Below are 26,825 nucleotides of genomic sequence, written 5' to 3' on the forward strand. Positions count from 1 at the left end.
AGTCACAATCAGAAAAACCCATCATCTGATACGACGTTTTCAGAAAGCACAAGCAACACTCCTCTGGCAATTTATTTGGACTAAGAGGCAAAATCATATGCTGTTTTGAATAGCTTCCTCCTTAACCTGCAGAAAGCATTTCAGACAGCATGATTCAGAGCAAGGATCCCATTCATAAAACAGCAGCAGCTCTGCAAAACAACATGTGGCTGCATCTAAAAGGGATCTTCCACTAAGCACCCACAGGTTCCTTTAGCACCCTCCCTTCCCCCAAAACAGAAATAACCACAACAGATCACATGCCTGACAACGTTTAAGCAAGAATGCACAATAGTTTGGACCAAGTACCGTACTACATTTTGGAGCATTACATAAAGCCACACACTGATGCGCACAACTCTTCAAAGGTTTGGCAGCAGCCACGTACTTTCTTACAATCTTACAATTTTCATTCTGGGTATCAGAACAAAGTCCCATTCAAGAAACAACCCACAACATATAATGTTATTCCTGCTGCCAACCAGAGGGCACCTGCACCTTATCTTTGCTACCAGTCCCATTTTCACAGGCCATAGTCTTGGCAGGATGAGTCGTTCTTACGGTAGCGTGGGGAAGCAGCCATCTTCGTAGGTGATGGAGAAGCTGCCCCAGGTAATTCAGGCCCACTTTCAGCAAGGACTGGTGCAGAGGCCAGGTGAGGCACCTTCTTCCTTCCCAGGAAGCCAGCTCCTTCAAACCCCATTTTCTTTTTGCTTTCTACTTTGGCTTCACTCTCCTCTTCTGGTCCTCTTCTTTTGAGATCCAGAGAACTCTCTGGGAGATGGTGAACCTCTGTACTGCAATACCCACCTGCATCCGTCCCACCTGTGCTTCGCACTTCAAGTGTGGTGGTCAGGACTGCTTTCTTCTCAGCTATGCTGCCCTCCACTGTTGCCTTCCTGGCCTCTGGCTGGCTGGAATTCCCATTTGCAGCAGCTGTCTTTTCTGTTGGGCTTTTGCTGGTTAAGTTAAAAGCTTGGAAGTCCCGGTAACTGTGGAAGCTCTCTGTCCGCCTTGCTCTTGCCAGCAGGGGACTTTCTCTGTATGGCCGCACAGAACCATACGTGGCTGCTTCAGGGATTGTTTCATGGTGCTGCAATTGGAGGCTTCAGAAAGAGAAACAACCAAGGATGAAAACAGCAGATGTTAGGCTGAGAACAGGAGTCAGTTATTACACACACCCTGCTCCCACCCACCACTGCAACTCCCACTACAATAGCAATATACTCATCACAACTCCCATACAAGGGCTTCCAGATCACTTGGGATTCTCATGGGATTCTTTACGTATAAACTACACATAGACACCTCGATTTTTGTTGGTTAAGACACTGAGGGCATGGATTCAGGGGCTCAGCTACAGCATTCAAGTCACCAAACCCCTCTTTGCCTACCTAAAGGTAAAACTTTGGTGTCCACAGCCAGCGCCACCCTTGGTGACTTACCTAGAATTAGATTCCCGCAACCGGTTTGGCTGAACAACTGAGGTAGCAGGGCTGATGTTAGGTGTGGCACAGCGAGATGTACTCAAGTCACACTGGTCAAGCAATTTGAGCAGTTCTTCCTCTGTGGGGCCGCCAGCATCTGAAAGAGACAGCTCTTAGTGCCCAAGTCCATTTCCTGTAGTCACTTACATGTGGACAGAAAAAGAACCACACCGCAGTCCTGGCAGAACATGACTTACCCTTGTCTTCACTCTTATTAACCATGTCCATCGCTGTGGTCAGGTCCCACATCTGGATGCTGCCATTTGAATGTCCAGTGAAGAGGTAACGGCGTGGCCGGGAGCCCATTCTGCTGGATCCTTCACATTCTCGCACAGTAAATGAGGAGATAGTAGTACAGTCAACTGCCTGGATCTCACAGATCCTACAGGAAAAGAAACCCCAAGTTACCAAAACAGCTGCAGGGTCTGGCCAGTGAAGTCAGGACTGGTTTAAGTTTCTGAGAAAGCACTGAAATTGCCATCAGAAAAGGACCTTTCTTCCAGACAAAATTCCTTCTCCTGCATGACTGGCATGCTGCTTAGCTGCAAACCTTCCCCCACAATGTATCTGCAGTCTTACTACTTGTTTATTAGGGAACCCCCACTTGTTCTATGTCCATTTTCAATCTGCAATGATTAGAAACCTAAGGCTTTCAAGATTGACAGCAAGTAGTCCCTTCGTATGCTAAACACTCTAGGAAACCAACCTGCAGAAACAGCACATTTAACCATATAAAAGGTATGCAAAAAACTCCAAGGATGATAAATCCAATGTTATCTATAGAGATAACTTTTGTCTTACGACAACTGCAGTATTACTTGACATGGCAGATCTCAGTTGCTTTTCTCCCCATTATTTTAGAAGCTTATGTGGGGAGTAAGATGAAAAGGACTCCCAAAACTAAGTTGCTAAGCCAGACTCCACAACAGAACCTCACACATTCTCGGTGATTTGTTTTACTGGCTCCTTGCATTGAGCTTTTTACAGGAGTAATCTGCCCTCAATTAAGATGCCAATAGTGTAAAGCCATAAACATTTTCACCCAGACTCAAAGTTACTAGGCAAGAAACACAATAGTAATAAGTGGCACAGAACTGAGAAGCACCATCTTTACTGATCTCTTGCCATCTTCCTAGCCTGACAGGAAAAAAAGCAACTTGGCAACATTTCTCACTACACTGGCAGCAACATAGTAGAATATTACAAAACCAAGTCCTAGTAAATAATTATATACCTGACCTTTCTAGGTCAGTTTCTCAGTTTTAAAGGTTCTGCAAAGCCAAGTGGAAAGGAAGAGAGAAACTGCTTCCCTGTCTACCTATGTGAGTAGCAAAATCCCTGCCACCAGCAACTTCAGCATTAGTTCTGTAATGTAACGTTAACATGTACCATAACTGAGTTACATATTCTGTAGAGGCACATTAATGCTTGCTTAGTGAGCTCAGGTTATAATAGATCGTTAAGTACAGTTCTGTTACTAACACACAGACTAGAGTTCAGCCAAACCTGTCAAGCACGTTAGAAGCTTGCCAAGTGCAACTGCACACATCCCCAAGGGATGGGAGACCCCCACCACCACTTGAACAGTTCTGCTCCTTTACGAGTTAAAACCCTAATCACAGAGGTACCTTTTCCCAGTTGAAGAGAGCCTTACAAACAGTTTATTAGTGATGGGAACAACTTTTTGGATAAAAACCTGTTGATCATCACGTTCACCAAAGGGTCCTAGAGAGAAAAGAAAGATGATTTTGTTTCAATTCCCTCACTCTCTTCTCCGTGCATTCCTGAAGACCCAAACTCATACTAGTATGACCACTGCAATTTTATAGCACCACAACTAGGGAACCAAAGATGACTAATATCTAGAACAAGTTACCCAATGGTTACAAACCTCTACAAATACAAATATGTTTTGTTCTTTTGTTTTAAAGGTCACCCATTCTTAAATTTTCTGCATGTTCCTAGAGGAATTATGGTATCAGTGCAAACCCTAGATTTCTTGCCATAGTACTGACCTCACCCTGTGTTCATTGGGCATCCTCGTCATCAAAGGTTTATTTGCAAGACTCAGAACACAAAGAAATCCAGACTACCTGTGTACCTGTATTTACTGACATGCATTCCTTCAGTGGCTTGCTATAGCAATATCCTAGCCTCATTTATCTCTGCAGTTTCAAGGCTTCACTAAAATTTGTCACAACTTCAAATTCATTTCAGTATTTCTCACATGTGCCACTTAATCCTGACTGAACAGTGAAATGGCATTTGCAGCAGAAATGGCATTTGCAGCAGACTGAAACCCTTACTATGCTCATCTGCTTTAATACAGTCTCCTGTGTTTTCAGTCATTCTCTAAACCAAAAGTGAAATGCTACATCAGTTTGCTCAAGGAAAAGGTATAGTATCTGTTTGAAAGTTTTTCTTTCCCTTTTCGCACCTGCTGAGTAAGTCCTTTAAGTGTACTCATGCTATACAGCCTGAACAATGAGTATTTTCAGGTGAATCTTACAGATTCCTTCCATGGTTTCAAGGGGAGAGCAATATATAACAGCTCACACACATCAACGGACTTGCGTGTTACAGGGGAGAAGGTCTGTTTAAACCCCCATGAGACCAGTGAATGTATAGGCTCAGCACAGCTCATTCAAGAGACATCCTACCAATGTCATTTCCAGAACAGTAACTGCCATGACTCTCTGCTTCCTCCAGGGATAGGATTTTGAATGATGCAAGAGGTGTTGAGCCTGGCTGAGTTGAGATCATGCCCCGGAATCGAGTCACAGTCCATGTCCGTACATGGTTGTTATCAGCACAAACTAGAAAGGAAAAAAATAGACAGTAACAAGGGATGACAAAACTTTTGAGATCAATTCTAATTATTTCTTTATGATAGCTTTTCAAGACTGAGCAATCAAGCAGAATTTAGGCAATATCAGGCTATACAGCACCTCCAGACATGCAAAATGGATCACATTATCTAGCAATCCACAAATTGTTACTGATCTCCTGAAGTTCAAGAAAAACTGAAGCAGGCAGAACACAACATTAAGGTCTGACTGAGTCAGCACCAGTAGCCTACAGCATGCTTCCACCTTGTTAGCGCAGATACTAGAACAAGACATGTCATGAGAGCAGCCTGGCAGCAGAATCCTCATTACACAGCAACGCTCTTCTAGTTCATTCATTAGTTATTCAGTTTCTACATACAGATGTGCCCTTTACTGGCATGGAAAGTTTAGCACCAAATTACAGGGCAACAGATGAGCTCTAGGCTGTTTGTTTGGGGTATAGCTGGATACTATGGTTCCTGTTCCTTTTTTGAAGATATAGGGATAGCAGCAGAAAGTAAATCTGTTATCTGGTTGATGGATTCTGGGTGAAACAGATTCTTACAGAGGGAGGAGTGATTGTTTCTTCCCTGAAAGCAAGACACTTTCCTGAGTCTAAGACAGGACAAATAGGATAGCACAAGAAACACTGGGAGACAGCTGAGAAAAGAAGAAACCCTTTGAAGCCACAGGAAAGCTTTTTCTAGGGCCCAAGAGGAGATGGTGCACATTTTGCTGCAACCCAGAAAGCTCCTGAAAGGCTGTTAAAAGAAGAAAAGTCCTAAAGGACCTGCCCACAACAGTAAGACTTGACAGGAATACATTTGTTTACAACCCCTTTTATTTCCACAAATGGCAGCCTTGGAATAAGACACAAACAAAAGTGCGAGTTGTTCCAGTATCTGGGCAAATAAAACCTGTGCCTTTTACCTGCTAAATGCTCTGAAGAATGCTTACTTTAACAAAGAGGATCCAAGCCAATCTAACCCCTTCCCTCTCCCCCCCAAATCTGTCCAACTAATTTCTATCATATGTGGGAGCAATGCAAGTTATTAAGCAATGCATAAAAATGCTTCATTGCTCAAGAGGAGGAGAGACCCACCAATACACATTTGTGCACAGAAAAGAAGATTACCTGAAACAAGGTGCTTCTCTGAAAGCATGATCTTCGTAACGGGACTTCGATGAACTGTGAAGGTCTGAAAGAGCTGAGGCCCAGACCCAACTGTTTCAGGGTGCTGTACAATCACTCTCACAGCTCCAGAGCTGGTGCCATATGCAATCTCAATCCAATTGCCACTTACACCTAAAGCAAGCAAGAACACAGTTGCTTCCCTGAGGGATAAAAGCTTGTCTTACTAGGGCCAGGGAATGAGGCAGTAGAAAACAGTATTTCCAAGCTTCCACAGTAAGGTAGATACTTATTTTAAATACAGTTTACCCATTACTATACTTATTACTTGTTCAGCCTGGAGGAGGCTCTGGGGAGACCTTCTGTTTCCCAGTACCTAAAAGGGGCCTACAAGAAATATGCAGGGAGAGGGACTCTTTGCAAGGAGGAGAATTGCTTTAAGCTCACAGAAGGGAGATTTAGATTAGACATTAAGAAAAAATTCTTCACTATGAGGCACTGGCACAGGGTGCCAGAGAACCTGTGGCTCCCCCATCCCTGGCAGCGTTCAAGGCAAGAACGGACAAGGCTCTGAGCAACCTGGTCTAGTGGAAAGTCTCCCTGCTTGTGGCAGGGAGCTGGAACTGGATGAGCTTTAAAGGTCCCTTCCAACCCAAACCAGTCTTTGATTCTATGTTTATTTTCCCATGAACAGAGAAGACATTTTGCCACTAAAAAACCTCAACATTTGTTTATTGCCATGCTACACTCTTCAACAGTTTCTTAACAACACTTTCTCTCCCATTCTTTCCTCCTTCCTGGAAGTGAAAGACAAGATTGGTAAGTCATAATGCACTCCTCACAGTGATATGGTCAATACATGCCACACACCTTTTCTGACATAATGGGAAGCAAATGGGAAAGCAAGGCAAGAGCAAGGACTACAGTTAAAAGGTCACTGGTATCAGTACAGTTATGTTTTTCCTGGTTTGCTGCACTGTGCTTACAGAAGGGCCTATAGACACAAGAGCTAAGTATCATTCAGCTGCATATGGAAATGGGGTTTAATTTTATTGGTTGTAAGTTTAACCTTGCTGTTGGGTCTCGTTGTCCCCCCCCAGTTCACCACAAACTATTTCAGTGAATACAATTCATAAAGCGCAAAAGGCTTAAACCCAGAAAAGGTACACTACCATTAATATGGGATGCTACTACATTATATGTTAATGTATAATGCATGAGGTACAAGCATACACACACACAAGTACAGGTACCTATTTACAGTTAGTAGTGTTCATCATTCATTTGAAGATGATTAATTGAAGAAGAATTTACTGTTTATGTCAAGGGCTTTAGCCCTGCTATGCTGCAACAGAAAACGTCCATTTAGAAAACAAAAACCCCTCATCTGTAACAGACTCTCACTGAAGAGAAAGTGATAAAATACCAACTTGTTTTAGGTGTGAGGTAGACACTAAGCGCTGTTATAGCATCATTGGAGGGATCGTGGTACAATTCTGTCACCAGAAGATCATTGTCTTTCATTCGCAGTGGGAACTTCTGCATGTCTGTGAGGAAAAGACATCTGTTTATTACTCTGAATAGAGTTGTTCTGATGCAACTTAGACCAACTAAAGAGTTAAGAATCAAACTCCTCCAAATAAGCTTCACAGTACCACCTCCTCCTATTTATTCTTGCCTTTTCTCATTTCTTACCTATATAGTATATAGAGCCATTGTTACAGCCCAGCAGCAGGAAAGATCCAGCAGTATCATAGCTTGTGATAGGAACAACATCCTGAACCTAGTGCAAATGGAAACAAACAAACAAAAAAAAGACATTTTTGATATACTTTGTTGAAGAACACCTGAGTTTGGTCCCGGTCTGAAGCTCACACATGCAATGGCATTCTGAAGTGCTGCTGGTAGACAGCATTCCTTTCCCAAACCAGATCTTAAGTCACAGAGCTCAGCAGACAAGTCAGCACAACTGCTCCATATGAAGGCCAAAAACTTAAGAGCATTGCAGCTAAACCACACCTTCAAAAAAGGATTTCTTTACCAATATGCAAAATGAGTGTACTTCACACTTTGTCCTGTCCCTTCTTCCCTTTCTGACAACTGCTTAAGAGGTTGATGAGCAAAGGAACTACATGTGACCTCTTGAAGCATTCCTCTACCCCCAGTACTTATATTCCTCTGTCAGCCCCTATGGAGATCTCAGCCCCTAGCAGATATATAATGAGAGGGGAAAAATTCTTATCCCATTTCAATGTCCCACTTCTGATACACATCCACACCAAATGAACTGGAAGGCAGCCCTGTCGTATTTTACTTACTGGTCTGCAGCTTAAGGTGGGGGATTCAGAATGCCTGGTCTTTGTCCTCTAGGATCAAAAGGAATGCTTATTACCTCAGATGGGATGGAGATCTCTAGCAAAGAAAAAGTTTAGCTTATCCTAGGTCTGATTCCCTATCTCAAGCAATTCTTTCTTTTTTGCTTCAGCTCTGAGGAAGAAAAAGCCAAAAGCTTTTTTATGCAGAGCACTGAAACATGGTCGAAGTCATAGCACTGTTCTGTACTTCGTTTGTTTCAGTCAGTTCACTTAATGGACACTGACTACTTAAGTTCTCATTTCTCTTTGACCAGCAGCATCTTTCCAATTACCTCAGAGACATACAAAATCATCTGCAAAATAACTAAAATGAATCTGTTGGATAAAAGCAAAATAAACCAACCAAAGAAGCTTCCCCACATCCCAGAGAGCTCACACACTAAGTCAGTACTCATTCCTAACCGAAGGGTAGTCTGTAAAACCCTTAAAACATATTCTAAAGTTGAAACATGAATACAGCTTCAATATAAATATGGGAAGATAGGAAGGTAGGGGCACTCTCCCTGTTTTCTTTGTTTAAAGAACCTCACCTCTCTCACTTATGTTCACACATAATTCAGCATAGATCTAATGCTAAAAATAAACTGTTACTGTTCTTTGGTTCTGTGAATCAAAGGTATACAGCAGCTCTCCCATCTGCTACAAGTTTACAAAACAGAGGCAAAGGCAATCCATCAAAAGTTTACAACTTTAGTCATAACCTTGCAGAGGAGGCAACTGCAAGGAGAGGTCTGAGCAAGAGAATCCCCAGTACTGCTGACAGCAGAGATCAACTGACTGGGTCAGAAAGATTGTACAAAACAAGGAGAGATCTATCTTCTGCACCAGACAGGGACACACCAGAGGCAATTCAAGAGTTGCACTTACCAAGAAGTGAACTTTCATTAGGAAACAGAGCAACACTATACAACAGTCATGGGTAAAATATGCCCAGTGGGGCACTGGCATATTCTGTTTCTCAAAACTTCTCTCACTGCAGCAAGTATGATTACATCCTAGATCTGAGAGCTATGGGCAACTTATGGAAAGCAGTTACACAAATACCATGTATTCTCATGAGGAATTTGAGATGGTACAACCCTGCCACGTAGGTCTTTATAGAGTTTTTTCAAGAGGAATGTGTTCTAAAGGGAGATGAAGACGTATAAGAAGATGCGAGGTTTTTATTCCTTACTACCAAAAGAGCTTGAGATATAGAAAGCACCTTCAAACTGGCTGGATTTAGGCATGCTTTGTTTAGCTTGGGTATCAGAAAGCAAACAAACTTGGGCTTAGGACATCCTGGCATATAAGCCTCTCAAAGATTTTCTATTCTTCAATAGGAAACACTTTCACCAAAAGGTCAGTCAAACTGAGGAACTACGAATGTGATCAGAAAGATTGCTGTGGCTCCTCTGGAAACAAAGATGATGAATGGGACACAATTTTTTATTCTTTATTACTTGCTCCTTTAGAAAATGTCAGATGCCAGTTTGTCACGTAGCATTAAGTTGTCTCAACAGAAGATTTTGCAAGGTATCAATATTGCTTTTCAAGAACACACTAGCATGTCTGCTGCAGAAGCAGTGCTATCTCATACTTCTTATCTGTTATTTGTTCGCAGGAGTGTCACTTAAAGGCTGAATGGGAACTTACCAAACAGTGCAGCAGCCTCAGGTCAGTTCTGCCTCTTGAGATTTGCAAGGCAATTTAGGGATCTTACTGCATCTAGGTTTTGTGCCACAGACATACACCCAGCTGTGTTACAAGCTTTGTTATTCATATGAATGCTCCACTGTTTTCTCAGACTCATACAGACTCCAAGGATCTATTTAACATGCATTCTAACAACAGGAATAAAGTCAGAAGCATCAACATGCAAGACAAATATCTTTACAGCATATCCAAGTACATTTCTGCTGAAGAGTCTCTCTGTGTAAAACAACTTTTAAGATCCCTTAAATATATCATAGAATCATAGAATAGTTAGGGTTGGAAAGGACCTTAAGATCATCTAGTTCCAATCCCCCTGCCACAGGCAGGGACACCTCACACTAAACCATGCCACCCAAGGCTTCATCCAACCTGGCCTTGAACACTGTCAGGGATGGAGCATTCACAACCTCCCTGGGCAACCCATTCCAGTGCCTCACCACCCTCACAGTAAAGAATTTCTTCCTTATATCCAATCTAAACTTCCCCTGTTTAAGTTTTAATCCGTTACCCCTTGTCCTGTCACTACAGTCCCTAATGAAAAGTCCATCTCCAGCATCCCTATAGGCCCCCTTCAGATACTGGAAGGCTGCTATGAGGTCTCCACACAACCTTCTCTTCTCCAGGCTGAACAGCCCCAACTTTGTCAGCCTATCTTCATAGAGGAGGTGCTCCAGTCCCCTGAGCATCCTCGTAACCCTCCTCTGGACTTGTTCCAACAGTTCCATGTCCTTTTTATGTTGAGGACACCAGAACTGCACACAGTACTCCAAGTGAGGTCTCAAAAGCGCAGAGCAGAGGGGCAGGATCACCTCCTTGGACCTTGCTGGCCACACTCCTGTTGGTGCAGCCCAGGATATGTTTGGCTTTCTGGGCTGAGAGTGCACACTGAAGCTGGCTCATGTTCATTTTCTCATTGACCAGCACCCCCAAGTCTTTCTCCACAGGGCTGCTCTGAGTCTCTTCTCTGCCCAACCTGTAGCTGTGCCTGGGATTGCTCCGACCCAGGTGTAGGAGCACTTGGCATGGTTAAACTTCGTAAGGTTAGCATTGGCCCACCTCACAAGCGTGTCAAGGTCCCTCTGGATGGCATTCCTTACCTCCAGCATATCAACCGAACCACACAGCTTGGTGTCATGGGCAAACTTGCTGAGGGCACACTCAATCCCACTGTCCATGTCACCAAAGATGTTGAACAAGACCGGTCCCAACACCGACCCCTGAGGGACACCACTCATTACTGGTCTCCAGCTGGACATTGAGCCATTGACCACAACTCTTTGTGTGTGGCCATCCGGCCAGTTTTTTATCCACCGAGTGATCCACCTATCAAATTGATGTCTCTCCAACTTAGAGACAAGGATGTCATGTGGGACAGTGTCGAACGCTTTGCACAAGTCCAGGTAGATGACATCAACTGCTCTACCCCTGTCCATCAGTTAAAATGTTTAAGTATGTTTAAATATATATACATTTGACATTTATTACTCTAAATCACACCACATCCTTTTACCTGAAAGCCTAAAAAGCATGCTTTTTACCACCAAACAATTCAAAATTCTACTCACAGGCACACACTTATATATGAAGGTTGCAAACTCTGTGACACAAGTCAGGGCTGAAAACCCTGTGACAAGCATTTCACACATGCTTTTAGATTGCTGGATTCTCTTTTTACTAGAAGAAATACCAGCTTATTGAAAGTGACTGAAACAGAAAAAGGAACTGAACACACCTGCCAATGCTGAGTCACAGCGTTCCACACTCCCACTTTCCCTGTATGGCTTGTAGCCACCAACTGGTTGCCAATGAAGAAGAGAGCATCTACAGGGACTCCAAGACTGAACACTCCTATAAGAAAAAAAACCAAACAAACAGAGTCTTTGAAGCGTATCTAAAATAAAGAGAAAAAACAGTAACAATGGAACCTCTTTCATTATTGTCATGTCACATTTCTTGCAGTAGCAAGAAAAGAACAGCCAAAACTGGGTTTGCAGTGTACTAAGAGAGGTACTATTCAAGCAGCAAACCGGGTTCCATTAAGCTGAATAGCAGCATGATGTCACCTCTTCTGATGCAATCATTGCCATCAAGTCCTCAAAGGGCTTTATATATTCTAAGGACATTAAAATATAAATAACAATCAAAAATTCTGTTCCAGTAAGAAGGACTTTTTGTTGTTGTTTTCATTGAATCTATTAAGAGTCATTTAAGAAGCAGTAATTTCATGGGTTTCATTAGCCAAATTTGTACTGGATTAGTTTGCAGTTACCTTTTAAAGTATTACAAGTTTTCTCTTTTGAAGTCCAATCAAACAGCCGTAGTCTGAAAACAAATTTTAGAAACTAAATACAGCTACAAGGTTTAATCAGTAATCTTGGAAAAAACTGAACTACCCCAGTGTGACACTAGTTGAATACATTCAAATTTCTCTTTTTAGCAGAAATACTTGAACCTGTAAAACTAAGCAGCCTACAAAAGCCTGTGTCTTTCTTTCTTTCCTTCTCTTTTCATCTACACATCTTTCAGTTTGGTTACAGTCCATGAGTAGAGAGTACAGGCTATTAAAAACTGAAGCCATATAGGGAACCAGTTTCACCAGTCATCACATACTACTCAAAATCTGGAAGATAAGACTTACCAGCAAATGCTGGCTTTCCAAAGAAAGCAAATGTGGCATCAAGAACACTGCACTTAAAAATCACAACACAGAAGAATGTGACAGGTATTGATGACTATGGTTATAGTAGACCTTAATATCTGTCCTCTCTTTAGAGCCTTCTAGTCTCATCATAGATCAAATACGAATACTTTTAATGCAAACTTGGACAGCAAAATACATTTGGTAGGATTTATTGCACAGTGTGTTTGAAAATTACAGCAAACTACAAAACTCTGAGATAATTTCCGAGTTTGCCAGCTATGAAATCCAGCAAAACAACCCTGTAAGTAACTCAGTTTGTAAGTAATTCCAGGCTAAGTTTTACTGCCTAGTAAGCACAAAAGTCAGTACTATTGGGGATATATAGTAAGTACAAAAGTCTATACTACTGGGGATACATAACACTATCAAGTGTCCAGCTTCACTAGTAAGTTTTCTATTCCATACTACTCACTCTACATACTTATATTACTTCTCACTAATATACTTTAACTGCAGCAGCCAGATGTCTTCAGAAGAAGAGTACCCAACAGCTAGAATATTTCCCAACATTGTTTTGGGCAAATTCAAATGAACAGAGTGCCATTCCCAACCAAGAACAGCCCTCTGTTACACGCTGAGAAGGAATTTCAGGAAGCTCAACATATATTTATCTTTAATTGGGATGCTAAACTGCTTTCCATGGCACAGCACAATCATTCAATGCAGATGAGATTCAGCTGTACAGGACATGTGAAAAAGGCAGTAATAAAAAATCCACAGAAACAACTAGAATTGATTACTCCAGAGAATCAAGGAAGACAGCTTGAATAGTCTGGAGGAATTTGAAGGGTCAGTCCTGCTTAGGCTCAACAATATGAGACCCATTCCCAGGGGAGACAATGCTATATGTAATGACAGGCTCTTGTCTTAAGGGTCCCTCTCAGTAAGGTACTGCTTACAGCAGCAACCCAGCAGCAGTGCCTTATGTAAATAATATTGAAAGTAAAGAGAGCACTCTGGCAGAGCCCTATCACAAAGCTGCCAGCCCACAGAGTTTTCTGAGGATGGCATCACCAGGCCCCAACAACTGGAACAAGTAATTTCTTTCCCAAGATGATAGCAATGCACTATATCGCTAACACTAAGCAGGACTGCAAGCATCTGCCTCCACAAGGAAACAAGACAACTCTATTCAAGTTATTACTAATAAGCACAAACATATTTTAGGGTTTTTTAACCCAAGCAGCATGACCTATTATCCAAAAGAGGAACAGTACATTTTGGTCAATGTTAGTCAGACTAAAGATTCAGACCTGGAGGCACTTTCTCTCTGTTCCCCTCTGCCCCAAGTGGGATTTCCTTTGTTTCACAAAAATCACTTCAATGCAGCACAGCCTGTTTAGCAAAAGTGCTTCCTCCAGTTTTGCTGCCATGTTCAGTCGAAGTCCGAGTTATCAGAAATTTATGGTACTGGCATATTCTAGTTTTTATTAGAAGCCCACTTATGGCTTTTGTGTCTCTTTGCACTTCATTTCCAAATATCTGAGATGCTGCTTCACATATCTTATTGCAAATGCCAAGGTAACATAAGCAGCTAATCAAACCAGAAAGTACAGGAGAAACGTAACAGCACAGTGCTTAAAGCAATGCTCATCTTTTTGACTTTAATTAATGACTGCATGAATTCTCATGGAGTTATGTATGGAGATACATCTAATAAATTAACTCAGCAGTAAATTTCAAAGCAAAGTGTCCAAATAAGGAGATTGCTGTCATACTTGGTTAGCAGTATCTACTGCCCAAGGAAAAACATTACTGGCATAGTAGTGGTTATTCAAACACCAAGAATTAGGCTACAGGGAGTTCCTAATACCACTCCCTTCACTACCTCCCAAATTTGACCTCTATTTGAACAAGAGTCAGACAAGCCATCAGATGAATACCAAAGAACATTTACTTCTGAAATATCTTCCTGCTATTTTTTTAGCCTCCCTAATCGTGTGTCCTTTAGTGCCAAGGTGTACAAGCAGTTATTCCTGTATGCTTAGGGCAGTAGAGTGCTTTTTCTATACTGTAATTATAAAAAGATTTTCACCTTCCATTTATGAACTACATTGGACAGAGAACTGAAATCTTTCCATCATCCCCATGTAAAAATGTAGCTTTGATATGACGAAGGAAAGAAAAGAACAGAATTTCTCAATATCTGTAACTTTTCATATCAGAAGCTTCAGTTCCTTTGCTCTATGGCCTAGATTCTAATACAAGTCCAGGCAAAAGTTCTACTCTTAATTTGCATCCTTACACAAAAACCTCAAACTGAACAGTAAGTGTTAGTACCTGTTCAGTAAGCAGACTGCTTTTTTATTGTCCACCTTTTAAAGACAGGATTCCTCTAGCATGACAGAGAAGAAAGTTAATATGCTGTAACAGTATAAGCATGCTCTGTCACTTTGTGAAAACGTCCACAGGACACTGCAGATCATACGTACCTCAAAATAAGGTCACAGACTTCTTCCTTGTTAAACATACACAGACAAAAATAAAAAGCCCACGCTATTATAGTTACCAATTTCGCTGCCACTACCACCATCTTGAATGCTCCACAAGATTATGCTACTCTCTGAGGCAACTGCAACCATCTTATCCTTGTCTCCATGAGGTCCTCCAACCACCTTAGCATTGAGAGCCACTCGCTCAATTGTCCAGTCCAGATAGGGACTCGTGAAGACCTGCTGCCACCCAGATGACTCTTTGATTCTAGAGAGGCAAAGGAGGGAACAGAGGGTTAGAGATTCAGAAACAGGTAACTCAGTCTACACCTGAACCAATATGGCTGGCTGGCTGCTCCAGTCTTACAGGCCAAGCCACAAAACTTGAAATTCCAGTTAAGCACTAGAGTCTACAAAAGCTGCCTTTTTTTTTTCCTCCCTTGAAGTTTGACTCTGCATATCATTTCAGTGCTTTGCAGCTACCGAACCCCTGTACTGGGCTTTTTCTTCATATAAGCACATCTGATATATAAGTTATAAGACCAAACCAAAAGTTTGGGCTAAACAAATGCCAGAGGCTCAGCTTAAGACTTCAGAAAAAATCTCTATTAAGTTGCCTCTGGAAATTATGCATCACATAAGACACCCAATCATGTTCGAGCATAAAGCTGTGCTAAGTTGCATTTTCTGTTTATGGCATACTGTAAACAGATAATACTGAACTGACCATAAGCTTTATTTTTAGAGAATCATTTCCCTGTGCATTTTAAAGACTTACCTAACACCAGAAAAACAATTTATCTGCTTTAATTTCAGGCAATAATTTAGATACTTTGCAACTCAGCTAAAGCACACTAAACCTCAGCAGTCAAATTATATAAATGTGAGCATGGAAAGCAGAAACATTATCTGGTATTTTTTTACCATTGGTCCTAGTCTTTTAACTTCAGCACTGCATCTTGCCTGGAGCTGAAGAACCACAGAGAGTGAGATTCACATGAGTGAATCTTTCACTTAAAGGGAAACAGAGATAAAAATCATAAGGAGGGGACAATGATTTCAAATCATTGCCTCTTTCTCCAGTCAGACGATATTACACATAACTGAAAGCAAGAACATTGAAGAGAGCAAGAGAAGCCACATCTAGTGGCAAACCAAACTGCAGTGGTGAATACAGCAGACAAGTTAGATGTGACTTAAGTTACAAAGTTTAAGCAAATAAATTAGTATCATATATAGTTAAAAAGGCAGAAAACTATAGCTTCAGCTCGGCAGTAACTAGAAAGAAGCTACTCACATCACACTCTTTACTCTCCCTTCTGTTTCTGAACCACAAAACAGCAGTGTTTGTTTGGCTTTTAGGAAGAGCTCTTGTTAAAGATTACTTTCCATTGAAAAGACAGCCACCAGTTAAATCAGGCTTTTCAGATGTGAACTAAAATTAGCTTCTGCAATATGAAGGTGTTACTTATCTTCACCTGATGTTAAAAAATAGCCAGTTTGCTTACAAGACATTTAGACACTTTCCAGCCACCCAGGTGAAGTAGCAAGTGCTTAACTGCTAAGATGAAGTTTAAGACAAGGTATGTCACTTATGCAGCAAAAATCCCTTCACTGTTTCAAGTTCTTTGATAGCCTAACTTCACAGAATGTCTTCAAACCGAAACAGCAGGAAGAACTCTTTTAAGAGATCTTTCATTTGAAAACCTGCTTTAAAATGGGCTTTGGAGTCCATTACTTTTGCAACAGCATCAAAATCAACATGAAAGCAGCAAAAGTTGAGTTCCTATCAAGCAGCTGATCTGCACCAGTAAAAGCAGCAACTCAAGATTTATAGGGCCAAACTGAATGCAAGTGATCTCCTGTTATTTCAGACTAAAGCAATCTTTTTGCTTTGCTTATAGAAATTGAGGTTTTTTGTTTGGGGTTTTTTGTTTCAGATTCCTAGAACCTGACAAACTACTATATTCATACCTGTAGCAAACAGCAAAATGGGCATAGGCAGCTACTATCCAGTTGTGATGGCCAGCTACTATAAGAACTTTCCGTGGGTCCACAGGGAATCCTAAAAACAACAACAAAGCTGAAATCAGTCAAGTGATGGGTATTAGAAGATGTTTCTGCTCATCTGTAACAAGATAGAGCTCTCTCCTAGGCAGGCAACAGAAACTTGGTGAATGCGCTTTCTCAAGAAAGATTTTCACCTAGATTCTAGTTAGCAGTATTACTCAGAATTCTTACAACTATTACAATTCTTCTACAGAAGTTCTTATACATTTCATCTCAGCCATTACAATCCAGAGTGTCCAGAACAGTGAAAAGGCAAATATATGCCTCAGTTTTAAAGCCTACCAAACTGGTAAAAATCTGAGGACTGTTGAAACACTGCTGTATTTTGTAAACGTTGTAGGCAAATACTTGGTGCAACCCTGCATTATTGTTATAGACTGTTAATTGAGATTTCCAGCATCTGAGAATACCTACAGCTCCTCCATCTACTATGTAGGGGGAGCATGCCTGTTTCTAAGCTGTAACTAAATTTGGTGTGGCAGAAGTGTCGGATGGCACTGGAAATCAGTGATTATGGTACTTCCCCAAGTTAGCTCTCAACCTTGATACACTAAAGAGCTAATACCTAAAGACTGCATCTTCCCTCTCATTTTCCCCATGACTGCCCTCTTCCAAACCTGCAGCAACTCACAAAGAAGGATCAGCAATACATACCCAAGGCTTATTTTTCTATTACCTGGATAGAAATTCACCTTTTAACATACTCTAGATCACAGAATCATAGAATAGTTACAGTTGGAAAAGACCTTAAAATCATCTAGTTCCCAGCCATGGGCAGGGACACTTTGCACTAAACCATGTCACCTAAGGCTCTGTCCAACCTGGCACTGAACACCACCAGGGACGGAGCATTCACAACTTCCTTGGGCAACCTGTGCCAGCACCTCATCACCCTCACAGTAAAGAACTTTTTCCTTATATCTGAGCTAAACTTCCCCTGTTTAAATTTGAACCCATTACCCTTTGAGCTATCACTACAGTCCCTAATGAACACTGCAACAATTTACAGGGTTATAGCAGAGGATGACAACTCAAGCAGAATCATTTTGCCTCCAAAGTCAAAACTGGAAGATGATAGAATTCAACCTTATCTTATTTATAGTTTTATATATTTTATATGGAATATACTCTATATAGTTAAACGACTGAAGACTACCTTTACACTAAAATCTCAACTCTTGCAGGGCAAGAGAGAGGCACCAGGAACAAGAAAGAGGCACCAGGAACAAGAAAGAAATGCAAAAGAAGGACGTCCTGAACAAAAACCCATGAGATATTGGTCCATCTGTTTTTTATCATGGCTTTAGTACAGTGAAAGGTATTTGTCTAAGGGGCCTGCATGAAGAACTTTGATTTGCCTTTCACTTAGCCTCATACCTTGAGTGTACAGCAGTGAACCTTAAATACTACATAGGTTTGCCTTAATCACAATTTAGATTAAGGCAAACATAGAATAACAGACTGAAACCAGAAACAGCCACTCAACTTTTATTACCCACTGACAATCACCTTTTCAATTTGTTTTGGGTTCAGAACTGACATTCCTCACCTAGCCTGACTGTACCTTCGCCAGTACCATCAAGTGTAGGTTGGACACCACCACGACCATGAATCTCACTCTCAGAGCAGTTTTGACCAATTCTATCATCAGATGGTAGCCTGGCAGCATTATTTATTTTACGGTTGGGAATGCCTGTAAAAGAAAAGAGATGTTTGGTTCCACTCCATAAAGTTTAGTAATATAACAGATATTCATTCACTTTCAAAATACAGGATTAATAATCATGCACTTTGATCTAAAGCCTATTTTAAGTACCCATATTGTCAAGGAAAGCTCCTTTGTGGCAATCTGTCACCTAGACTTAGGGCACATAAAGTAACTGTACCTTAGAATCACAGAATCATGAAATCATAGAATAGTTAGGGTTGGAAAGAACCTTAAGATCATCTAGTTCCAACCCTCCGCCATGGGCAGGGACACCTTGCAATAAACCATGTCACCCAAGACTCCCTCCAACCTGGCCTTGAACACTGCCAGGGATGGAGCATTCACAACTTTCTTGGGCAACCCATTCCAGTGCCTCACCATCCTCACAGTAAAGAACTTCTTTATATCTAACCTGAACTTCCCCTGTTTAAGTTTGAACCCATTAACCCTTGTCCTGTCACTACAGTCCCTAATGAAGAGTCCCTGCCCACCATCCTTGTAGCCTCCTTCAGAAAGAAGAAAGCACTCCATGCTGATAACCTACTTGAAGAATCTCTATACTAGTCCACTATCAAACACAGCCTGCTTCATATTAACATGGCACAACACCTTGCCCAATACTCTAAATATACCATTACATAAAGAATACATATAAAAGCCGTGGGTTTGAATCAGAACTATGTTCAATTCAACCACACATCTTATTCTTTCCATGGGACAGCCTTCTCTAGATAGCTTGACACCCGGAGTAACTACCTCAGCCAACTGCCCCCATAAACTAAAGCAGTAAGTGACTGCAAGCAACATCAGATGATTAACTCAAAAATACCTGGAGGAGGCAGGTAGCCATGAAAAAGGACACTGCCACAAGATGAGCGTTCCAGTTCTTCACATAATAGCAATCTTCTCACTAAGGAGAAAAACCAGGTATGAGCACAGCTTTGACTTCCTAGGAAACATTATTTCAATTAACCTTCTCTGTCAGTAAGTTTGATAATCTTCAGGGTCATGACTGCCCAGAACTTGCAAGTGAGTCATTTCTACAATAATAAAGATGAGATGACCTCAGATTAAAAAAATAAGTTACCTAAAGGAGTGATTCCATAGAATTCAGCTTCATGCCTGAGAACATTAATACTTACTCCCCTAGGAAATAAAAAAAACAAAACAACACAAGGACAAGGTAAATACTTAAGAGTTTAAATACTAGCATATTAAGTAGGTATTACACAATGTGAACACCAAGCTACCTAGCAGTTTAAAGAATTACCACCAAATGCATTCAACATGTTGATGTGTGAGATTTCAAAGTGATCTCAGTATTACCTTTTGTTAAAGTAAGGATACAGAAGCAATAAAGAAATACATTGCCACAAGTGGTTTAAAGTTTAGGTTGGATATAACAAGAAAGTTCTTTACCGTAAGAGTGATGAGGCACTGGAATGGGTTGCCCAAAGAAGTTGTGAATAATCCATCCCTGGCACTGTTCAAGGCCAGGCTGGATGGAAACGTGGGTGACATGCTTTAGTGCGAGGTGTCCCTGCCCATGGCAGGGGGATTGGACCTAGATGATCTTAAGGCCCTTTCCAACCCTAACCATTCTATGATTCTATGAATCCACTAACAAAATATAACGCTACCATTTCTGCCTCCACCATGCCACATATATACTTCAGACGTGGTCCCAGATCTAGGAGGGTGCAGAGTCATACACTGGGCACCCACCTAGATAAGTAAAACTGAACAATCCTCACTCAAAAAGGTTTTCTACTAACACATCTGATCAAATTAGTTTTCACTTGAAATAAGGAGAACTTCTTACCTTAAGTCTAACTCCTTTGTACGAAGAAAATTTAGAATGGGCGCAAATGCTGCTGGATCACGATCAATAAATATCTGCAAGGAAAAACTGCTGTGCTTTAGCATTACTATGGAGCAACAATCAACTGAAATGCTTTTTTATGCTGAGCATGAGAAATAGAAATTGAGGATGTGGCAGACAAACATAACCCAAAGCTTCTGGGCCTCTCCTTTCCTCTCATTATCCTTCTACCACCCACCAGTTCAATATTCTTATAAGACATACATACAAACACTGATGCAAATAGACGGCACTTAATAAGCATGTTCTTTAAGTTCTATACTCTCCACAAAGGTCAACAGGCACCCTCACTGAAACAGCCATTTTTCTATATATATTTGCCAATTAAAGCTGCATTTCAATCTCAGGATTAATCTACTACATATGCAATATCTATCTTATGAAAATTACACTTCTCTGCAGTACACCAATAAGTAGTTTTTCTGTCTAAATACAGTTGCTGTCTCTGCATTGTAGACAATGCAGAATGAGCACAAAATTGCACATTGTCCCAGTTTCATTTATCTTGGAATGAAGAGGAGAATCAAGAAAAAAAATTAGAGATGTCACTAATTTTCATGAGAGTTTAGACTGACTCAGGCAGTGTAATTCCTGTTAGATTAGAACCTACAATGATTATTATTTAGGAGAGAACCTAACTGAAAGCATAATATTAAATTAGTAACTTATCAGTAGGTTTACTACTCACAGCACCAGTTTCATCCTTCAGCGTTGAAATTCTTCCACTCAGCAAACTGAAACACAGGAAAGCTTCATTAGACATCTCTCAGAAATGTACTAATAGAAATACAGGAGAGCAATACTCTCAGTCCCTTTACTTTCTTTGTGAATTTTCACCTGTATTTTGGTAAAACAATAAAAGCTACTGAAGTAAAAAGCAAGAGTAAACTATCAATTCTGCAAGGATTTGCTGGGCAAGAATGGGGTGGATGAGTTTTGACACAATTTTCCTTCAAAGTTTCTCTCCCATGAGATTAAAGTACTTTTGCTCCAGATCTACAGAAAACACAACAACCAAACATTGTTTTACAGATAAGAAGCAAACTAAGTAATGTCAACAGTTTTATTTTAAGATTCCATCTCAGTCTGGACAATTACCTCTGAGATATGCCAGTCATGGATAACTTTCAGAACAAACTCCTTAGTATACTTTGTGTTGAGAGACTGAGGAATAGCATGGAACTTCCTCCTCGTGCCTTTTCTTCCATGCTTCAAAGAAGGTGACACCTCCCTGGCACTCCATTTATCCTAACATTTCAGTGAAACAGGAGCAGGTAATGCCATCTCTCTCTGTCAGCTACTGGCTTTTGTTGGGAAGGATGTCTAGAGTACAAAAATTAAACGTAAGGAAGCAAAATTGCCTGCCTTTTACATGCCAGTATTTCTTTTATATGTTTCAGATTAACTGTGATGATAGAGGTCCAGCAACTACAGCACAAAATTACTAGCATACAAGCAGTAAGCAGCACAACCTACACAAGCAGCAATGGTAGTGACGTAAAAGTTAGCAGAAAGATGTTCAATAATTCAACAGCTCCTGCGTTGTGGGAGGTACTCTGTATCGTGTACCCAGGGTACAGCAATAATTCAAAAAAACATTACAGGCAGTGCTACTGTGTACAGTGAGTAAGATCACAAGTGGTAACATAGTAATAGAAACAGTGGCATCTCCCTTTCTTGGAAACTTATTTCCATAACACTACGTCTAAAAAGTGACAGCTTTTCAGCACATATAAGCTGCCATAGCATCATTCAAGACAGAAGATGCTTTTTGGATAACAGCTTACTTCAAATGAATCTGCCCCATTGCTTGAGGAGGGAGAAAAGCATTAATGAATAAAGACATCATTAACAGCATAAAGTGACACTATTAACAACATAAATAAATAAATACATATATGAGAAGATATGTACTTTTTTAAATGACTATTAATTTGTGTTTCTTTAATGTGAATATCTATTACAAATACCTGGAAAAAAAGGAGTCTGGAATCCACATCAGTGTTTGTCTTGAAGTGCTGAACCTAGGAAACCAAAGTTAACAATTTTACAATCAGCTGTAAAATTGGAAGGAAGTCTATTTTATCTTTTATTTGTCCTACAAAGCTGATATCAAACACATCTGGGAAGACTGAGATCATTTAAATGTCTGCACAAAGTCAAACAAGTTGCAGATTGTTTGCACAGACTGTCCGTAAGCATGAAGCACAACTGTCCAGAAACCCCCAAAGCGTCATTCTTTATAGGTTTGTAATACACTGTCCCCAAAATTCTACATTTTTGGGTTCTCATACTCTAGAGATTTTCATCAAGCATTTAACTTGACAAACAACCAAGCCCCCCCCCCCCCAAAAAAAAAGCAAGCAACCACACAAAAAGCAGACACTAAAATAAAAGTTAATGGATAGCGTGCTATGTTTTTAACTAACTGCACGGTACTCTTACTTAGAACTAAAGGGGTGCTACGCTGTGCATGGCAAAAGACCACAATGAGCTTCAAGTCAGTATTTTACAGTAACTTCAATTATTTGCCATTTGCTATTTAGGCCCTCCAAGGGGGGGCCAACAGCAATAAGAGTTAAAAGAAAGCATTTACTCTGAATCATGAAATAATGCATAGTATTACTTACAATGCCAGACAGTATTTTACATAGTAACTACCTATGAACTGTTCTATACTTCTGGTTTTGATTTAACATGAAGAAATACAACTGGATTGACAGCTTGGACAAGGATTTCATACTCCACATCAGCTGACTGTATATATCCTCTTATTAGTAGCACGACTAAGAAACTTTCGGTATCCTCTCCATTAATGGGGAATCAAAAAAGGCAATGCAAAAGTAAAATTCTGCAACTTTCCACACAGTCCAGGAATGTACTACAAAGTATTTTTTGTTTCCACTGCTAAACAAAAAGCATTAATTTATACCCCCAGGGGAAACACAAAGGCTGCATGGAACTACCATTCTGCATAAAATCTGGATTGTGTAGCTGCTCAACAGAAAATCTCCAGTATCGGCATTCTAAGCACAAACAAGCAAAGTCTTTCCTAAAAACATTAAAAATAAAGAGAACCAAAACAGTTTGCTATATAAATGGAAAGTGGCTTCTAAGTATATCTGCATTTTTGTACAGCTTTTATCAGCTGTCATACAGACCACTACCCTTCTCTAAGATTAAGGGATGATTATGCTACAGTGTGTGCATAATAGAAAACAATGAGTCACACGTATTTTATCCAAGATTAATCCAGACACCACATGTAACTATGGGGATGGATGCACCATCCCCAGTTAGTCCTTTTAAAGGTCTTCACAAGCTGAATATTTTTATTGCCTGATACTTCTACAAGTTTCAGTTGTAAACAACATTGAATGATAAATGCTTAAATTAATTCTGAAGCAATAAAGCCCCCCGAGACCCTGAAGACGCTCAGGATCTCTGAACAAATGTTTGAGGACTCCATGGTACTTCTCAGTAGACTATAGCACAGTTTCTGACCTGCACACATGCTTGCATTTAGGCACATAGGTGACAGTCAGCTATTTAGAGGTGTCAAGATTTGCTGGTGTTCTGACACCAGCTAGAGCTGGGTTCAACTCTAGCATTTTCTAAGTCAAATAAAGTAGCAAAATATTTGTGACTAGATGTTCCAGAATAACAAGGCCCAAATAAGGCGGACAGAAAAAAGGAGCCATCAGTGGATTCCACATTCATCTCCTTGCAATCTGATCAGTGAGTTTAGATAGCACGAGTATTTTCTGTGATTTGCACTATGGGATCAGTTTAGCAATACATCATACTAACCTATACTTTAGAACTTTTAATGCATACACATTAATCTATGTAAACAAGAAGACAGAGCCCTTCTTTCCAGGGTACAGAAATAAGCTTAGCTAGCAACATTTTCATGTATAAGTGCATCCACAGATTCATGCAGCTAACATGCAGTGGTCAGATGGACACTGTAGGAGGACAACCAGGTAAACCCACTGGAATACTCTCAAATACCCTTAAGCAGGTGGCCTCCACTGAAAAAAAATACAGGTAACTGGGAACAGACACAAACAGGCAAAACAGCCGTTTTCATAGCCTGTTGGGGTTTTAGAGTTATAAGCAGAGGGAGATAAAAGGTCAAGAGAACTTACTAAATTTGTTACAGTAATTTCTGTGAATGTTAACTTGCAAGAGGTTTTCTGCTGCCAGAAAAGGAATCCACTGAGCTGAGACCAGAAACCACTGGAGCAACAGCATACAACAGAGAAGCTCTGGCAGTCCCAGGGGGCAGTGGGAACCTAGTGTCAGAACATGCAAAACTGGCATCTCTGTACTCGATGCTCCAAAGTATAACTGCTGTCAGAGGGGAGCTCCGATTTCCTCTTCTCATACAACTCCACAAACAAAACTAAGAGTTTCAGGTTTCTAGTATGGGTAACAAGAACTAATGCACAGTTTACCTATTCCTTACATCCAAATGATGTCTGCTGCCTAGAACACAGACATTCAACTAGAAATAAAATATACACAATCGTTAGCTTGCCTTATTCTTCATACTTCTGTGTAGACAAGCCCTCTGAGGAGGTTTATTTCTTCCCCGATTCAGATCTTACTTATGAAATCGAAGCATCTTTTTGATTCCACTTGTAGCAAAAACCTAAAAGGTGAACTGGCCTATAATTTTAGAGACAGAGTTCACTGATGAACCTTATTCAGTGTAACATGAAATCTGGCCCAAGCCAACATCAAAGTTATCCTGAAAGCATCCCTGTAGGAGAGTTTTGACTATGGAAGTGTCGTGGTTTAAACTTAGTCAGCCATGCAGCCACTCTCTCACTCCCCTCTCTTCCTCCCCCGCTTCCCGGAGGGATGGGGAGGAGAATCGAAATAATGTAACTCCCATGGGTTGAGATAAGAACAGTCCAGCAACTAAGGCATAACACACACCAGTACTGCTACCACCAATAATAATAATGATAAGGGAAATAACAAGGGAAGAGAATACAACCGCTCACCACTTGATTGATACCCAGCCCAACCAAGCAGTGATCTAACCCTTCTGGGTAACTGGCCCCAGTTTATATAGTGGGCATGATGTGCTGTGGTACGGAATACCCCTTTGGTTAGTTTGGGTCAGGTGTCCTGTCTCGGCTTCCTGCCAGCTTCCCCTCCTCCCTGGCAGAGCATGAGACTCAGAATGTCCTTGGTCAGATTAAACATTACTGAGCAGCAACTAAAAACATCAGTGTTACCAGTGTTGTTCCCAGGCTGAAAGTCAAAAACACAGCACTTGCACCAGTTACTAAGGAGAAAAATGACTGCTACTGCTGAACCCAGGACAGGAAGTGACAAGCAGTCAATCTGGGCTGAATGAGGTTCTTAATGTCTCCTTATAACAAAGGAATTCTGCACCAATTTTATGGCACCATCCTTTAGGAAGGCTGCAACATACAATTCAGTTATAAGAACAAGATCCTCTTCTGGGATAGTAGTAGTTGCTTCTAATACTAATAGCTGTGCCTAAGACTCATAAAGACACATTACTTCAGTTCCCACCATCTACGGTGATCATGCCTGAGCATAGAAACATCTACACTATCACACAGATTCTGACCTACAATTCTCTATCTCAGCCTGCCAAAATGCCATCTTATAAACTTTCAGTGTCCGTTCAATTACAAATCTTTACTCTGATTGACAGCAGCGGTATTATATCTACCTTTTTAACACCTTAGCATCTGAGGCTGCAAGGCAGACCAATGCCTAGAAAGCTATGGCAAAGCAAACCTCTCTGTCCTCTACTCCTGAAGCAGCAGCATACAAAGTCGAGTGTCCTCCTGGAGCACGTCTCTAAAAACCCCAGACCCTGCAATACAGACACCACACAGGGCTGTCAACGCCTCCCGTATCTGCCTCCAACTGTCCCAGCTCCCGTGCAAAAGCTTTATCCATGCGCTTCCCGAAGCAGCAGCCGCGGTGGGCCGATTCTAGGCGAGCCGGCTCTGCCGTGCTCGCCCTTGCTCCGATACCCTCCGGTACAAGCTGGCACCACCCGCCGGCAGGCCCTGGGGTCGGTCCCGCTCGGCCTGCCCTGTACACCCGCTCACCTGGTACCCCCCACATTGAGCTGGATGATCTCCCCGCTCCCGGCGCCAGCGAACCCTCCGCCATTCCCCGCCATCTTCTCCACCGCCTGCTCCAGCCGGGGCCCGCCGCCGCCTCCCGGAACCTCGGGATCGAGAGAAAGTGAAGGCGGCGGCGGCGGCGGGGAAGGAAGACAAGGGGGCTCAGCCAGCGGGCCCGCGCTGGTATCTGCGGCCGCAGGCGGCCAGGGAAGGGGCGGTGTCCGGCCAGTCTGCGGCCCTGGGGGCTTCCCGCCGCTCAGGCCCAGCCAGGCCGCACACACTGCGCGGTCCGACCGGACAACGCCATAGCAACGCCACAGCAGTTGGAGCTGGACGAAGAGGAGGAGGAGG

General features: G+C 41.5%; 1 protein-coding gene across 3 annotated transcripts; it reads right to left on the minus strand.

Annotated features, from left to right (window-relative positions):
* Window positions 1-54: 54 nt before the first annotated feature.
* KCTD3 (potassium channel tetramerization domain containing 3) lies at window positions 55-26,825 on the minus strand. Of its 3 annotated transcripts, none has more exons than XM_057406468.1 (18): window positions 26,457-26,825; window positions 22,320-22,373; window positions 21,038-21,083; window positions 20,290-20,363; window positions 19,555-19,613; window positions 19,297-19,377; window positions 18,324-18,452; window positions 16,664-16,754; window positions 14,767-14,957; window positions 11,289-11,404; window positions 7,182-7,269; window positions 6,917-7,033; window positions 5,490-5,660; window positions 4,187-4,342; window positions 3,155-3,251; window positions 1,724-1,908; window positions 1,485-1,623; window positions 55-1,145 (listed from the first exon to the last, which is right to left on the minus strand). In XM_057406468.1, exons 1-18 carry the CDS (start codon window positions 26,528-26,530, stop codon window positions 563-565), a joined length of 2,451 nt encoding a protein of 816 aa, XP_057262451.1. In that variant the 5' UTR covers window positions 26,531-26,825; the 3' UTR covers window positions 55-562. The 3 variants fall into 3 exon arrangements, with proteins under 3 accessions (XP_057262451.1, XP_057262450.1, XP_057262452.1); XM_057406467.1 differs by having other exon boundaries at window positions 18,309-18,452; window positions 26,457-26,802; XM_057406469.1 differs by lacking the exon at window positions 18,324-18,452.

This window comes from Pezoporus wallicus, unplaced genomic scaffold, assembly GCF_028554395.1.
Source record: "Pezoporus wallicus isolate ANWC-B61680 ecotype Strahan unplaced genomic scaffold, APGP_CSIRO_Pwel_v1 scaffold_2617, whole genome shotgun sequence".
In the NCBI taxonomy this organism is placed as follows: Eukaryota; Metazoa; Chordata; class Aves; order Psittaciformes; family Psittacidae; genus Pezoporus; species Pezoporus wallicus.

Bases quoted from the DNA above. Each gene is read 5' to 3' on its own strand.
- KCTD3 (XM_057406467.1), bottom strand. From the start codon at position 26,530: ATGGCGGGGAATGGCGGAGGGTTCGCTGGCGCCGGGAGCGGGGAGATC. The intron at 19,614-20,289 runs GTAAGAAGTTCT...TTTATTTCCTAG, and splicing joins ACAAAGGAGTTAGACTTAAG to GGGAGTAAGTATTAATGTTC. The intron at 3,252-4,186 runs GTAGGATGTCTC...TTTTCTCTCTAG, and splicing joins CTGTTCTGGAAATGACATTG to GACCCTTTGGTGAACGTGAT.